General features: G+C 44.7%; 1 protein-coding gene across 1 annotated transcript in view; it reads left to right on the top strand.

The window, feature by feature from the left end:
• Positions 1-5,130: 5,130 nt before the first annotated feature.
• The window catches only part of TMEM179 (transmembrane protein 179), a 59,718-nt gene continuing 47,787 nt past the window's right edge, over positions 5,131-17,061 (top strand). The window contains exon 1 of the mRNA XM_033952785.1: positions 5,131-5,613. Within this exon, the coding sequence (XP_033808676.1) occupies positions 5,312-5,613 (302 nt within the window). The 5' untranslated portion in view covers positions 5,131-5,311. The remainder of the gene's footprint in view (positions 5,614-17,061) is intronic.

The raw sequence follows: 17,061 nt of genomic DNA on the forward strand, positions 1-17,061 counted from the left end.
GAGGAAAAGAGGAGGCGAGGAGAAGAGGCACGGGTACTGGCTGACTGTCTACAGGACGTGCTTCTCACCTTGAGAGGCAAGTCCTGTAGGCAATCAGCCAATGCCAGAACCTTCCCTCCTCACCAGTGTCTTGCGGCACTCCCGGAATCTCATCGCTGCAGCACACAATTTGTGATTTTAGGGAGAGGAGGAGATAGTAAATGCTGTGTAGAGAATGACACGGTGACGGTTTACCCGCGGCCACCGCATTTAAGCCGCGGGTCACCGCCGAAAACGGGGAAGAAAACTAGCAGTCGCTGCGGTGACGGGGACAAGGCCATTCACCGACCGCGGAAACGGTGAACAGGTTTGTCCCCGCGGGCCAATGTACCCCCTTCTAGGAACCGCTATTTACCGCCCGACGCCCGATTCACCCCCCCAGCAGGACCGCTCGCACCCCCACCCCGAACGACCGCTCGCACGCGCTCCCACCCGCACCCGCGATCGGAGCAAGAGGGAGCCCAAGCCCTCTTGCCCGGCCGACTCCCCGACGTCCGATACATCCCCCCCCCGGCAGGACCACTCGCACCCCCACCCCGAAGGACCGCCGACTTCCCGACAATATCGGGCCAGAAGGGAGCCCAAACCCTCCTGGCCACGGCGACCCCCTAACCCCACCCCGCACTACATTACGGGCAGGAGGGATCCCAGGCCCTCCTGCCCTCGACGCAAACCCCCCTCCCCCCCAACGACCGCCCCCCCCAAGAACCTCCGACCGCCCCCCCAGCCGACCCGCGACCCCCCTGGCGACCCCCACGACCCCCCCACCCCCCTTCCCCGTACCTTTGGTAGTTGGCCGGACAGACGGGAGCCAAACCCGCCTGTCCGGCAGGCAGCCAACGAAGGAATGAGGCCGGATTGGCCCATCCATCCTAAAGCTCCGCCTACTGGTGGGGCCTAAGGCGCGTGGGCCAATCAGAATAGGCCCTGGAGCCTTAGGTCCCACCTGGGGGCGCGGCCTGAGGCACATGGGCCCAACCCGACCATGTGCCTTAGGCCGCGCCCCCAGGTGGGACCTAAGGCTCCAGGGCCTATTCTGATTGGCCCACGCGCCTTAGGCCCCACCAGTAGGCGGAGCTTTAGGATGGATGGGCCAATCCGGCCTCATTCCTTCGTTGGCTGCCTGCCGGACAGGCGGGTTTGGCTCCCGTCTGTCCGGCCAACTACCAAAGGTACGGGGAAGGGGGGTGGGGGGGTCGTGGGGGTCGCCAGGGGGGTCGCGGGTCAGCTGGGGGGGGCGGTCGTTGGGGGGAGGGGGGTTTGCGTCGAGGGCAGGAGGGCTGCAGTGCAGAACATAAGCCTTTCATTAAGACAATCCTGGTTCGCTTTTCCAAGTTAAAACAATTAGAAAAATATTTCTGGAGTGCTGTAATAAATTAAAATTAATAGTGCTCAGAACCCCCAAGGTAACTTCAGGCATCATTTTGAAGCTGGGGGGGGCGGTCGTTGGGGGGAGGGGGGTTGGCAGACCTTCAAGGGGGGACAGTGCAGGGAAGTCAGGGAATTTATATTAATTAATTTTTTCTCTGCGTGTTTTGTTTTTGTATAGTTATTAACTAATATTTAACTAAGTTTTAAAGTTTTAAAGAATGTTTCCTTTATACGTAAATAAAGAAAAGTGAATGGGATTGCAGTGGCGGTGACGGGGCGGTGAATGGGGTGGCAGTGGCGGTGACGGGGCGGTGAATGGGGTGGCAGTGGCGGTGACGGGGCGGTGAAGAGGATGGTGAGACGGGGACGGGGCGGTGACGGGGATGGTGAGACGGGGACGGGGCGGTGACGGGGACCAATTTTTTCACCGTGTCATTCTCTAATGCTGTGGATGGGCAGACAGGATGGGCTATTTGGCCTCTAAGTGCCATCATATTTCTATGTCTTCTGCACTGTATCAAAAAATTAAGGAGAAAATCTAGTTATCTGTCTGCGAGCTGAAGCTGAAGCATAATTGGGTTATGCAGCAAGACAATGATCCAAAACACAAAGGCAAACCTTCATCTGAATGGATAAGGAGAAATTTTGGATTGGACTAGTCAAAGTCCTGACCTGAACACAATAGAGAAGCTCTTGAAGGACCTGAAATGAGCAGTTCATGCAGAAAAAGCTATTAATGTGTCTGAATCTGTGCTTAGCATGCTTTTCCCAGTGCTTAACTTTAGTCGATCTGTTGAGAATAAAATCCATATTGTCAATGTGTTCTGTAATGATTCTCAGCTGCTGAACATCAACCAATAGTGCCATTTAAGGTAATTATCCAGACAATGACTGATACTATCCATAAATTTTCCTTTCAATATTGTGGCCTGTGTGTTTTCCTAAAGAAAAACTAGTCTGACATTTATTTATTGTTATTATATCGAGGGGTATTTCCATTTTCCCAGAAATTAGAATGTTGTCACAAATTGTAAGCAACACTGCTTTTTCAAACAACAAAAATAATGCCCAGTAGAGATTTTAGGTTCCTAGAAGGTCAGGCCATGTCTTCTGTTTCAGAATATTACATACCATTTTATAAAGCTAAATATACCAGTTATAGAAACATGATGGCAGATAAAAGCCAAATGGCCCATCCAGGCTGCCCATTTGCAGCATCCAAAGCATCCACTATCTCCTCCTCTCTCTCACGAGATCCCATTTGCCTGTCCCATGTATTCTTGAATTCAGTCTTTTATCCACCACCTCTACCAGGAGACTATTCCACATTTCTATCACCCTTTCAGTAAAAAAGTATTTCCTTAGATTACTGCTGAGCCTATCACCTCATGTAGAAGGTGCGGTCTCCAGAATTATATACAATATTCTAAAGGAGGTCTCACCAGAATCTTATACTTTATTTCTTCCTACTGGCCATACCTCTCTCTATGCACCCTAGCATCCTTCTAGCTTTCGCTGTTGCCATTTCAACCTGTATGGCCACCTTAGGATCATCAACCAAAGGGTTGACCCGTAGGAATCCACAGATGCAACAAAAATCCAAAACAAGAGAATGTGGAAGCCGATGTTGCTGACGTAGACTTTATTGGTATAGAAGAGTAAATAAGAACACCAACAACTTGAAGTAGTGAAGATGACCCAACATGGTCTGTGTTTTGACCTGATAGTCTTCCTCAGGAGTCCCAGTGTGGTCTCTTCTGGAGTATGTGGATACATAGAATAATAATTTTCCTCTGAATTGGCACTAAGCACATTTCCAAGTTTATTAAAATTTTCTATCCCGCAACAAGAATCATACCTTTCTGGGCAGCTTACAGATTAAAAGTCAAATAATTAATTTACATAAATCTAGTTAAAAATAAAAATCACCTATAACCTGAAAGAGTAGCATCTCTATATTGACAGCTCAAATCATATAATGCATAACCCAAAGGGGGCATGGCCATGGAAAGATCATGGGCATTGCATGTAGTGCTACGGAATAATGAGCATCCATGTCTAGCTTGGATGCTAGGACTTTTACTAGGATTCAGCAGGCATAACTTTAACACCTAGGGCTCCTTTTACGAAGCCGCATTAGTGGTTTAACGTGCATAATAGCACATGCTAATTTTGCTGCCCGCTACCACCTCCTCTTGAGCAGGCGGTAGTTTTTCAGCTAGCGTGGGGGTTAGCGCGTGCTAAAAAGTTGCGTACGATAAAGCCGCTAACGCGGCTTCGTAAAAGGAGCCCCTAGAGTTGGGAGCAGGAATTGGCACTAAGCACATTTCCAAGTTTATTAAAATTTTCTATCCCGCACCAAGGGTCATAGGCTTCTGGCGGCTTACACTAAAAGCCAAATAATTAATTTACATAAATCTGGTCAAAAATAAAAATAAAGCAAATAAAATAATCTAAATAAAATTAACAAAAAACTTCCTAACCCAATAATCAAGCAGCTAATCATAAAACGTTCTAAAATTTAATTTAATTATTCAATGAAGGACACAGAATTTCCTTATGTGTAAAGAAAGTGCACTCTTCTAAAAAGTGTGCACTCTTTTTCCAATACTGTGCGCATGTGTCAAGAAAGAGTGTGCATCTCCAGTTTATATGTGTGCTTTATAAATTACATGTGAAGTGCAAATGTGTAGATCAGGAGAGTTTCAAAGGAAAAGTATGCAGTACTTTCTCTTTGGACACCAGTGAAAAATGCACCTAACCGCAGCACTAGTTAGGCAACCTGTTATAAAATGATCCTCCCTATATGTAAAACTCATGTAGAGATATAGATATAAAAGTCAACAGACTACCTGTAGATCAGTGGTCTCAAACTCAAACCCTTAGCGGGGCCTCCTTTTGGATTTGTAGGTACTCGGAGGGCCTCAGAAAAAAATAGTTAATGTCTTATTAAAGAAATGACAATTTTGCATGAGGTAAAACTCTTTATAGTTTATAAATCTTTCCTTTTGGTTAAGTCTTAATAATAATATTGTCATTTATAGCTAAAGAGATGTTTGATCAAGAAACTGTTTTATTTTACTTTTGTGATTATGATAAACATACCGAGGGCCTCAAAATAGTACCTGGCCCCTGGGCCGCAAGTTTGAGACCACTGCTGTAGATGATGTGGTTTTGTTGTATCAACTTCCTACATTTTCATTAGCTTTAACAGATTTAGCTTTCTTTAGGAAGGTGCAAAGGAGATAGTCTTCTCCTAGTACACAACTTGCATTGATTTTTTTGAAGGGTAGAGTTCGCCCTGCCCATTGCTACTGAAGAAAACTTGTGCCCTCGGAAGTACTTTTCCAAAGACGAACATCATAAAAAGCAGCATAACACTGTATATACTGATGCTAATTATTTAAAAGTTAATAAAACATCATAAGACTCCAGTCAGACATTTTGCTAACCTGCTATGCTAGATGCAGGACAAAATATCAACATACAATTTTCATTGCATTAACTATTGTTATTGCTGCCGGAGAGGCGTTTCATGTAAGGAAGCAAACAGTAAAATAATACACCCAGGTAGAGGGTCAACAGCGCGCTGCGCGACTCTTGAGCGGGGGGGAGGGGGGTAGAGCGCTGTCTGGCGCTGTCCACGGTGCTGAAGCGAGGAGGCTCACGGACACTGCGATGCATTGCACGCCTAATCAGCCCAGGGGACGACTTCCGGTTTAGTCGGTGCAGGTATTTCTCGCCGCCTCGCTTTTTCTTGGACTCTGGCTTACGGTGTTCGTGTCTCTGCCATGATTTTGTACCGGATATCAGTCGATGCTTATTCTGTCGGGCGTTAGCGCACTGCCGAGACCCCATTGCGCAGCCTCAGCCCCCCCGACGCCCGCCCGAGCCGCAGAACATGGCGCTCAACCATTTCCTCTTCGCCCAGTGCATCTTCCACGTTCTGGCCTTCCTTTTCAGCTTCATCGCTCTGGTGCCCCTGGCCGAGAACGGCGATGACTTCCAGGGCAAGTGCCTGCTCTTCGCCGAGGGCATGTGGCTGAACGTGAACGTGACGGCGGAGCGTTCCCGCTTCACCGTGGACGAGTGGGGGCCGGAGTCCGCCTGCAGGTTCAGTGTCTTCACCGGGCTTTTGGCCGTGCTGGTGGCCGCCGTGCAGGCCTGGCGGACACTATTCCAGCTCTCCAAGGGCCACGACGAGTGAGTAGCTGCGGGCGCCTGGAAGCGATCTTCTCCCCACCCTCGCCTGCTCCAGCTGTCCTCCTCACTTCTCCATCCCTTCATCCTCTGTGATTTACTGCCCCTCACTCCCTCGTTCCTACTCTTCCCACTCGCCATCCTTTGTGATTAAACCCCGTCCCCCACCTTCCGCTCCAGCCTCCTCTATGATTTACCCCCCTCTTCCCCTGCCATTTCTTCTAGCTCTCCCCCTCCCACATCTGGCTCCTCTGTGATTTACTGCTCCTCACTCCTACCCTTCCAACTCATCATCTTTCGGGATTAAACTCCTCTATGATTTACCCCCCTCTTCCCCTGCCATTTCTTCTAGCTCTCCCCCTCCCACATCTGGCTCCTCTGTGATTTACTGCTCCTCACTCCTACCCTTCCCACTCATCATCTTTCGGATTAATTCCTCTATGATTTACCCCCCTCTTCCCCTGCCATTTCTTCTAGCTCTCCCCCTCCCACATCTGGCTCCTCTGTGATTTACTGCTCCTCACTCCTACCCTTCCCACTCATCATCTTTCGGGATTAATTCCTCTATGATTTACCCCCCCTCTTCCCCTGCCATTTCTTCTAGCTCTCCCCCTCCCACATCTGGCTCCTCTGTGATTTACTGCTCCTCACTCCTACCCTTCCCACTCATCATCTTTCGGGATTAATTCCTCTATGATTTACCCCCCTCTTCCCCTGCCATTTCTTCTAGCTCTCCCCCTCCCACATCTGGCTCCTCTGTGATTTACTGCTCCTCACTCCTACCCTTCCCACTCATCATCTTTCGGGATTAATTCCTCTATGATTTACCCCCCTCTTCCCCTGCCATTTCTTCTAGCTCTCCCCCTCCCACATCTGGCTCCTCTGTGATTTACTGCTCCTCATTCCTACCCTTCCCACTCATCATCTTTCGGGATTAATTCCTCTATGACTTACCCCCCTCTTCCCCTGCCATTTCTTCTAGCTCTCCCCCTCCCACATCTGGCTCCTCTGTGATTTACTGCTCCTCACTCCTACCCTTCCCACTCATCATCTTTCGGGATTAATTCCTCTATGATTTACCCCCCTCTTCGCCTGCCATTTCTTCTAGCTCTCCCCCTCCCACATCTGGCTCCTCTGTGATTTACTGCTCCTCACTCCTACCCTTCCAACTCATCATCTTTCGGGATTAAACTCCTCTATGATTTACCCCCCTCTTCCCCTGCCATTTCTTCTAGCTCTCCCCCTCCCACATCTGGCTCCTCTGTGATTTACTGCTCCTCACTCCTACCCTTCCCACTCATCATCTTTCGGGATTAATTCCTCTATGACTTACCCCCCTCTTCCCCTGCCATTTCTTCTAGCTCTCCCCCTCCCACATCTGGCTCCTCTGTGATTTACTGCTCCTCATTCCTACCCTTCCCACTCATCATCTTTCGGGATTAAACTCCTCTATGAATTACCCCCCTCTTCCCCTCCCACTTCTCTGTGATTTCACCTTTTTTCTCCCTCACATCCCCAGTCCCATTCTGGTTTCCTCACAGCTTTTTTGCTCCCAGGAGGTCCTGACCACCCTTAATTCCATTTTAGATTAGTTCAAAGCAGCAAATAGACCTTCCTTCGGTCTTGGCTCGCCATGGCAGTGGGTAGACCAAACAAAATTACACAGGACCCAACCAAGGCAACATTTTATACCACAGCTCCCCCTCCATTTTTAGGAAAACCTTAAAGAGTTTGGTATTGTAACAAAGGCCTGCTCCCTAAAGCAACTTTAGAATAATTAGTATGTGCTAAGAGAGTGAAGATTAACTTTGCAGCTGAAGGCTGATTGGTAGATATTCTAGGAGGAAGAGAGGAAACTTTTCCAACTTTAATTTGAGAAATCCTTTTTGCTCCGGTATGTGTTAAATTGCATTTTAAAAGAAAACTTTATTATGGTCTTTAAAGGTGTGTACATTTTCCTGAGTAAATCTCATTCTACTCTGGATCTACTGTAGAATTGGGGCCTTTGACTGCTGATATTTTGTACAAAGTAAGGAATCATTACAAAAAATCAAAATAGCTGTAGGCTTGGAAACACATTCTTTTTGGTGGATGAGTATAAATCAGTTTACTGTTCTATTTTCTTGCAAACATAATTTTATGGAGGCACACCAAAATCCACCCCTTTTATTCAAAAGGATTCCAAATATAAGAAGAGGATTTTTGCTTTAATGAAACCTGGAACAAATGCTTTTGCTTCAAAGACCATTCCTATGGGCCATACATATAAAAAGTTTTAATTCTGACCTGTAACTTTATTTTCTTGGGAAAATATGAGGGGCTGCTGAAAAGTTCTCTGCCCAGCCAAGAAGAGAATGATGTGGAGCCATGGAACTTACAAATTATTCCACACTTTTCTTCTCATTGATATGAAATGAAAAGTGTCAAGAAAAGTTTGGAATAACTTGTAAGTTTCATGGCTTCACATCATTCTCTTCTTGGTTGGTCTTAGAATTTCTTGGTTGGGCTTAGAACTTTTCAGCGGCCCCTCGTATTGTGATGTCATAATGCCTCATTCCACCAATGCCTAAGAGCCATCCTAATCAGTGATGTCACAATGGCTTGGTTTCCCCATACCTGCGCCCATTTACTAGATGCATTTGCCTCATTGAAATGAAAAGTGTCAAGAAAAGTGTGGACTAACTTGTAAGTTTCATGGCTCCACATCATTCTCTTCTTTGTTGGACTGAGAACATTTAAGCGGCACCTCGTATTATTGAAGTAAATGTTGGGAAAACCATTTCTTATTCCTCGGGGAAAGTAGCAAATGCTGCCAGGTGCTTGTAATCCGGATTGGCAACTGTTAGAAACCTGCTCGTGTATGGAAAATGGAAAATCACTCAGCTAATTTATTCACCAATGATATTACCATAAGATATAATCATCAGTCCAAAGGGTACATTGAATGTAGTTTTTTTTCTTTTAATCCATACTCTTCAAATCATAAATTGTATCAAATACTTTTATGCCTTTATAAAATGCCCATAAAATAGGTGCCAGATAGGCATCCTTTCATGAAATTATCCCCCTGAGAAAATATATGGGGCCTTTTAGTAAAGCATGTTAAGCGGAGGTATGGCTGTACTAACAGTGCAAGCTAATTCTTGTGTTAATTGCTTAGACGAGGTAAAAAGTGACTTTAAAACACCCTTATGTGGGTCTTACTCGCATGATAAGGCTATTTTTTTACCACTGCAGTAAGATGGCTGATTTTCCTATTTTTTTCTCTTAATGGACATAATAATTTTGCCATTAATTGGTGGCCGGTAAGAAATATTAGTACGTGAGCCCTTTCCACCACCAGTAAAGGCTCATGTGCTAACCCTGTGCTAATAATCAGTTAGCAAATGGCAATCTGGTTACATTAACTGATTACCATAGACACATCCAGTCTCTGCCCCAGTCACCCCCTCCTTGGTGAAAAAAAATACATTTTATTTTATAGCATGGTCAAACATACCCTTCGGTCTGCCATTTTAAGCAGTGGTTAACATGTATTAGTGTTTATCACAGCTTGGTTAAAGGGCCCCTTAATGTAGAATGGAGCAGGGAATTGGCAGGAGGTAGGAATGATTTCCACCTTACAGTTAATGGCATGCTAATGTATCATAGGCAGCGGAACGCTTTTTGCTTGGGGGGCCCAAAAGCTCCACCCCAGACCCCACCCAAGCTCCACACCAGACCCTGCCAAAGCTCTGCCCCAGACTCCACCCCCATAATAGTTCTAATTGTAATACCATTTTTTCATTCATTTCTCATAGAGCTTTATGATTACAGAACATAGTAACATGATGGCAGATAAAGGCCAAATGGCCCATTCAGTCTGCCCATCCGCAGCATATACTGTCTCCTCCTCTCCTTATAGCATAACATAATATAACATTACTAGTATTTAAGCCCGTTACATTAACGGGTGCTAGAATAGATGTGTGTGTCCGTATTTCTTTCTCTCCTTGGCCTTTTTTTTTTTTTAGCACACCCCTCCTCATAAAGCAGCCCTCTTTCTCTCTCTCCCTCCAATCCTCTTAATGTCTGACATCCAAGTAGGGGAAATCCACTCTCCCCACCTCCTTGCTCCTGCTGCACTTCCTCCTCGGCTATACACACGCACACACACACTTACATACACCTCTCCGGCTCCTCACGCCCCTCCTCCACCTTCCGCTACTTCGGCGGGGGCCAATGTTTTATTTATTTTCTTGTGTTTTCTTTTCGCCTGTTAGCCGTAGTGCCGTAGGAACGCGATGTGGCAGTAAAAAAAAGTTTAGATTTTTGCACTGGAGCAGCGGACCCTTCCTAACATGGTTCCCGGGGCGGTCCGCCCCCTTACTATGCCACTGGTTATGATCCCCCGATGGTGGCTATCGTTTCATGGCTCCGCTCCGCACCGCCTTTGCCTTAGCGCGCATGCGCACTCAGTGCCGAGGCCGGGGCTCGCGGGATGGTGGGGAAGCCGGGTTTGCGCGAGCGCTGAGCCGCACCGTGGGAGAGGCAGGAAAGGAAGGCCGCCGCTCTTCTTTGGCGAGTCGCGAGTGTGGGGCCGTTACGGCAGCGGCGCGAGGTGGAGAGCAGGGAGGCTGTGGTGACGTAGTAAGCACGCATGCGCACTCTCATGTCCGCGACGGATCAGGGAACACGACTTTAGAGTGCGCTTGCGCGGCCTAGCATTTTATTATATTAGATACTTACAGACCGCGTTACCAAAAAGTTCAACGCAGTTTACAAAAGATTATAAACATTAAACATAATTTGAATGAGTCAGCTAGTCAGGTATTTGGAGAAAAGATAGGTTTTTAGCTGTTTTCTAAAATGTCTGTAAGAAGCAGCTGTGAGCAACAATGATCGAAATTCTTTTTCATGAGAAGCTGCCTGAGATGCTAAAGAGTGATTTAGGAATTTCTTGCTTTGACAACCTTTTACAGAAGGGAAATTGAACAGAGCACGAGTTTTTCTACTGCATCTGTGCGTAGCTATGGAAAAACTATTAGCCAGATAAGTAGGGGCTGCACCATATAAAACCTTGTAACAAAAACAGCCCAACTTGAACAATACCTGAGCTTCCACAGGCAACCAATGCAATTCGCAATAAAATAACGTAACATGATCGTATTTCTTCAATCCGTAAATCAGTCCAACTGCTGTGTTCTGTATCAATGATAATCTCAATAATTCCTTCTTAGGCCTTTTACACCTACATTGTGAAGTCATAGAGCTTTATGATTTTAGGCTAAGGCTCTTAACACTTGCATTATGAAGTCATAGAACTTTATAGGGACCTACTAACACTTCTTTAAGTTAAGTAGGAATTGTTTTTCCTTTATTGCCACTGAAAAATACTTTTATTATTTAAGAAGCACCCTAATATTATTAGCATTACAGTCATACACAGTGATGGGACGGTGGGTTAGGCTATAGGAGCCACGGCTCTTGGTCGGATTACACATATCTGAGTGTATGTACAAATGCATTTACTTTATTGCATCTGAATTTCATCTAACCTCCCTTTTGGATATTTACTCTGAGAAGTCTTGGTTCTAATGTTATAAAGTAACATAGAAACATAATGGTAGATAAAGGCCACATGGCCCATCCAGTCTGCCCATCTGCAGCATCCACTGTCTCCTCCTCTCCCTAAGAGATCCCACGTAGAGAATGACACGGTGACAAAATTCATCACCGTCCCCGTCCCCGCGGATAACCGCGGGAAACCATCTTCATGTCATTCTTTAAGGAGAGAGGGAAGAATCAGAGTATAATTGGGCACAACCACTGACCCGCAAGCTTTGCTTTGAAGAATGCTGGTGTAGAAGGATTGAGGTTGAGATAGACACTACAGAATGGTATCCAGAGCAGATATTGTGATGTCATAATGCCTCATTCCACCAGTGCCTGAGAACCAATCACATCAGTGATGTCACAATGGCTTCATTATCCTTGGCTCACATAAGAATCAGAGTATGAATGGCAAAACCACTGACCCGCAAGCTTTGCTTTGAAGAATGCTGGTGTAGAAGGACCGAGGTTGAAATAGACGCTAGAAAATGACATGGAATTATTTCCCGCGGTTATCCGCGGGGACGGGAACGGTGATGAATTTTGTCACCGTGTCATTCTCTAATCCCACGAGCCTGTCCCACGCTTTCATGAATTCAGACAGTCTTTGTCTCCACCACCTCTACCAGGAGTCTATTCCATGCATTTATCACCATTTCTGTAAAAAAGTATTTTCTTAGATTAGCCACGGTTTTTGTAGCCCTGTTTTGTTTTATACCTGGTTGTGTTATTTACTGGTTGTAGAGTCATTGTTGCAGTTTTCAGTAAAAGCTATATGAAAAGAAAAAAAAAAGATGCTTAATTTTGGGCACCATTTATACAATTCAAACTGCCAAAAGCTTTCAAACCAGCTTCCATGGCCATATAATTAAATCCGTGTATTTTTCAAACGAATTTATTTAGTTTAGGTTTTTTTTTTTAAAGTCATCCTTACTCCTGGGTAATAAAAATTTCTGACAGAAGACAATGAGGCAATATTGTTGTGCCCTAAAATTGGCCCTGAAGTAGTGGACAAACTAGCGGTCCATGAAACGCCAGCTGTGTCGGCTCCAGTTCCAGCTCCGAGAGCAGGGAACAGCTCCGGTCCTGGTTCTGATAGTTTGTGGAATATATTAATCACAAGTACAATTAAGAAAAAAAGATAAAATAATGTCGATGAGACTATAAGCGTAGTACTCCTTAACTCTGAGGCCTTTTCCTGCACAAACAGTGTGCTTAAAAAAATGCTCAACACATGATTAATCAACTGGTTTAAGACGAGTATAAGAATAAGTGACAGAATATAGATCATTTCATGAGTGGAGTATTGATTCTTATTGTATACTGACTGCTAATACCACGCAGTTATAATTTTTTGAAGCTTTTCTAATAAATAAACCTCCAATTTCCACAAACTAAAGGGTACAAAATAATTCAGAAACCTGAAAACCCTTTCAAAAAGATTGCTGATCTCTCTCTGGAAAGACTGCCAATAAATTAGCTAGTTTTTAATTGTTAAGCTCCATAGTTTGATAAGAAGGAGGAAAAAGCCTCTTGTCTCCTGCAGTCACTTTTACATGCAGGCAGGCACTAACTAGAGAGATACCCCATCGGCATTTAAAAAACCTCCTCCTCACCAGTGCTTGGAAACTAAACGTGTCGATATTTAATCTTGTGTTTCAAACCTCAAAGTTCACTTCTTAGAAACTAAGGGGTCCTTCTATTAAGGTGCGTAAATGCTAATTCGCCCATAGAATATAATGGATGCCTTAGCATTTAGCGCGCAGTAAATCAGCGCGTCTTAATAAAAGGACCCCTAAATGTGTGGATATTGAATCTTGTGTTTTAAACCTCAAAGTTCATTTATCTCAGGTTAAAGTGCACTTATCAGTGTTTTGAAGTTTGGCTGTGCATGTAAAGCTCGGCCTGGTGTCAGATCTTGCTCTGTGGTTCAGCCGACGGTGGCCAGCTAGCGTTTCGTTGAAGCTACGTCAGGGTGAACCAGGCTTCATCCGGCACATTTAGTTTCCAAGCACTGGATTTGGTGAGGAAGAGGTTTTTTTAGGCCTGCCTGTGTGGAAAAGTGACTGCAGGAGGCAAGAGTCTGAGGCTTTTTTCCTCCTTCTTAGCAAATTATGGAGCTTAACAATTGAAAACGAGCTAACTTATTAGCAGTCTTTCCAGAGAGAGATCAACAATCTTTTTGAAAGTTATTTTTGGTTTGTGTAACAAATACCCCCCGCCCCCCATTTTTACAAAACTGTAGCGTGATTTTTAGCGCCGGCCGTGGCGGTAACAGCTCCGATGCTCATAGAATTCCTATGAGCGTCGGAGCTGTTACCGCTGTGGTCGGCGCTAAAAACCACACTGTGGTTTTGTAAAAGGGGGTGGTGGGGGGGGGTGGATGGGAAGTGATTCATTACATAAAAGGCCACCAGCACTGAAAGTATTGGTCTCACAATCAATAGGAAGATATCTGAATACTAGACTAGGGGAATAGGGATGAGCGTAGAAATAGTTTTCAGCTCATTTTGGATCAAGTTTTTACTTGATCTCCTTACATCTTTTCCCAGTTTGTTTCAGAAATTAATGCATGCAAAAATTTTATTAGAGCACATAAAAATGTTTTGACACGTGTAAATCAACTTTACATGCATTAATTCCGAGATTTTATGCATGCAAAACTGATTTAGTGTTGCATTCCTTATGTGCATATAATTTCCTAACCAAAAGCTCATCCCTATAGGGGAACGCTCTCTGGTGTAGTAATCAGTTTTCCAGTTTGACTCTATTAACACGAAATGGAATATAGTGCTTTGCACTCTATAGGTTTTTCAAGGGAGTTTGATGTGGTTGGAACTTGTGTCTGAATTCAGCAATGTTAGTTCTTATCTAACCTAGATTTTAAGCTTGATTTTTTTTTTTTTTTAAATGTAAAGGCCCTGATTCATTTTAGCAAATGATTTAAATAAACTGTTACCTTTGCATATCTTTAGCTCTGGATTTGACTTTTGGCTTTTGGAGCTTTTGACACCAGTCAGAATGAGGGCACACACACTCAGAAGTAATATAGCAACAATTCATAGGGGTCCTTTTGCTAAGGATTAGAACATGCTAAATGCCAAAGAACCCATTTTATACCTGTGGGCTTCTTAGAATTTTGTGCACACTAAGAGGCTGATTCTGTAAGCAGTGCCTGATGTGGCAGGCACCTAGAAAAGTGGCACCCACTGCATGTCAATCACGGACAGACACCGCTTATAGAATTGCGACTTGCAAGGACCCTAAGTGCCAGAAATGTAGGCCAGGGTTTAATCGGTCTACATTTCTGGCACTTAGGGTCAGTAGCATAGGAAGGCTAGGAGGTGCCCGGGACAGTGTCACCCTCCCATGCCCTCCTCATCACACTGTCTCACTCCTTCTATGCCTTCTGCTACTTCCCCATCCTCATGCCATGCTCACACGCTCCCTTCCTCCCATACCTCTTTAAATCTTCACCAGCGCAAGTAGCTTCCCACCAGTGTTGGCTTTCCCTCTGACATCACTTCCTGGCCCCGTGACCCAGAAGTGATTTTAGAGGGAAGCCAGGCTGGCTTGAGTAGCAGGCTGGAAAGATTGCTCACGCTGGCGAAGATTTAAAAGAGGTGAAGGTGGAGAAGGGAGGGCACGAGCATGGTGTGGGTGGGCAGAGAGGTGATGGTGCGCCCATCAAGACAGCGCCTGGGGCGGTCTGTTCCCCTGCCCCCTCACTACGCCACTGGCTAGGGTCCTTGTAGAATTGAAGCCAGACGCACTAAAGTCAGCGATCATCTAACAGTCATCACTAAGCCAGTTTCGATTGGTTTAGCGAAAATGGTTCACCGCGTGGTTTTCTGCAGGATCGCTCATTTTCCTACCCTCCCCCTTCTCCCTCCCAAAAAGGCAGGAGGGATGCCCACTCCCTCCTGCCACTGGATGCTCCCCTGAACCTCCCTCATCTCCCTCACCTCTCCCCCAGTACCTTTGTCTGAAGAGATCAGGAGGGAGGCTCGGTCCCTCCAGCTCCAAGGCCTGCCAATCCACACACGCAAATATAGGAATGCGTTCATCACATATTACAAGATTACACTCATTAAATTGTCATTTATAGGACTCATCAGGAAGACAACATTGTCGTGTTGGGTCCATATTTCCCAACGGTTTGGGTCCTAGATATATTTTAAGTGGATTATGAATTTGTATATTTTTAAATAAAGCCTGCATCTTGAACATTACCATCTCCACAGAGTTTTTGTTTTCGCTGGATTTGCATTTTCTGTGGGATTAAGGGTCAATCTCTAGCTTGTTTTCCTGGGCCTTTCCCTCCTTAGTGTATCATGTGATGCATGGAGAGGAGCCTAAGGCTCTGATTGGCTCAGACGCCTAAGGGCCTTCCCAAGGAGAGCGTATGAGCCAATCAGGTCCTCAGGCTCCTCCCTTTGTATCCAGTATCTGATTTTAAAGCAGAGAATAGTGATGTTTCTGGAATCCAGTGGTTTACAGAACCTGAGGCAACATGGATTCACTAGCGGCAGGTTTTTGAGACAAATCTGATCAGTTTCTTTGACTGAATGACCAGAGAGTTGGATAGAGGGAGTGCGCTTGATGTGATATATTTAGATTTTAACAGTCTTTGACACTGTTCTACAAAAGCATCTAATAAATAAATGGAGTGTCTTCAGTATGGGCCCCAAAATGATGGACTGGGTCAGGAACTGGTTGAGTAAAGGGGAACAGAGGGTAGTGGTAAATAGAGATCTTTCTGAGGAAAAGGATGCTATCAGTGGTGTACTGCAAGATTTGGTTCCTGGGTATGCTCTTTTTAACATTTTTGTAAGCGATTTTGTTGAAGAGCTGCCTGGTCAGATTTGTCTCTTTGCAGGTAAAACCAAAATCTGCAATAGGGTAGACACCTATGATGGTGTGGATAGCACAAGAAAGGACCTAGTGAAGCTTAGTCCGGAATTTGGTACCTAAGCATTAATGTTAGAAATGCAAGGTCATGCAGGAAAAGCTGAAAGGATGCTTGGGTACATAGGGAGAGGAATGGCCAATAGGAAAAAGGAGGTATTGAAGTCCCTGTATAAGACTCTGGTAAAAACCATGAAGAGTTGGAGGATGCATCAAAAGCAAGTTTCCTATTTTTCATCTTATATGTTGGATTCATTCATAGATAGTTTGCTTGTCATAATTTTCCTTGTCATGTTTAATTTCCTGATCTTACTCTTATTCTTTGCCTTAATTTCTAGATGCAGATTCTCAAATTCTTCAATTGCTATGGATGATTTTAAAGTGACCAGTTTTTCTTCAGCTTGTTGTTGTAAATCCACTATAACTTCCCTTGCATATTCTATAATCAAAACCATTAGGTCTAATAACATTTAAACAAGAATGAAGTGTAAATCACTCTTTCATGCAAAATTCCAGCATGGTAGCTCCAGGCAAATCAGCTCTGATCAATCTTTTAGATAAAGCATGAAAATCATTCCAGGACAAGGATTTATCCACTTCTTTTTTTCAAATTGTAAAATGGAAGATCTCCTTAATCAGTCTGATACAAAGCCAGAGGTTGTTGTGTCTAAGCTCTAAGCTTTTTTTCTTCTTCTATTTATACGTTAATAAAATAGATGCATGTGTAGGCTCTTTACTGTAGAGTTGTTTTGATTTCTACTTCACTTGTTTTTGAGTTTTGATATAGAGTGCGTGTACGTAACTCATTGGATTGCACCCAAAACAAAAGACTTGTGGAGGGTCGATGTCCAAGATGAAGGCTTTATTAAAACAACTTAATAATCCACATGGAAATGTCTAGGACCTAATACAACGAGAGCATTTGGACCCAACACGGTTTCATTGTTTGTT

This window comes from Geotrypetes seraphini, chromosome 7 (assembly GCF_902459505.1).
Source record: "Geotrypetes seraphini chromosome 7, aGeoSer1.1, whole genome shotgun sequence".
Classification (NCBI taxonomy): Eukaryota; Metazoa; Chordata; class Amphibia; order Gymnophiona; family Dermophiidae; genus Geotrypetes; species Geotrypetes seraphini.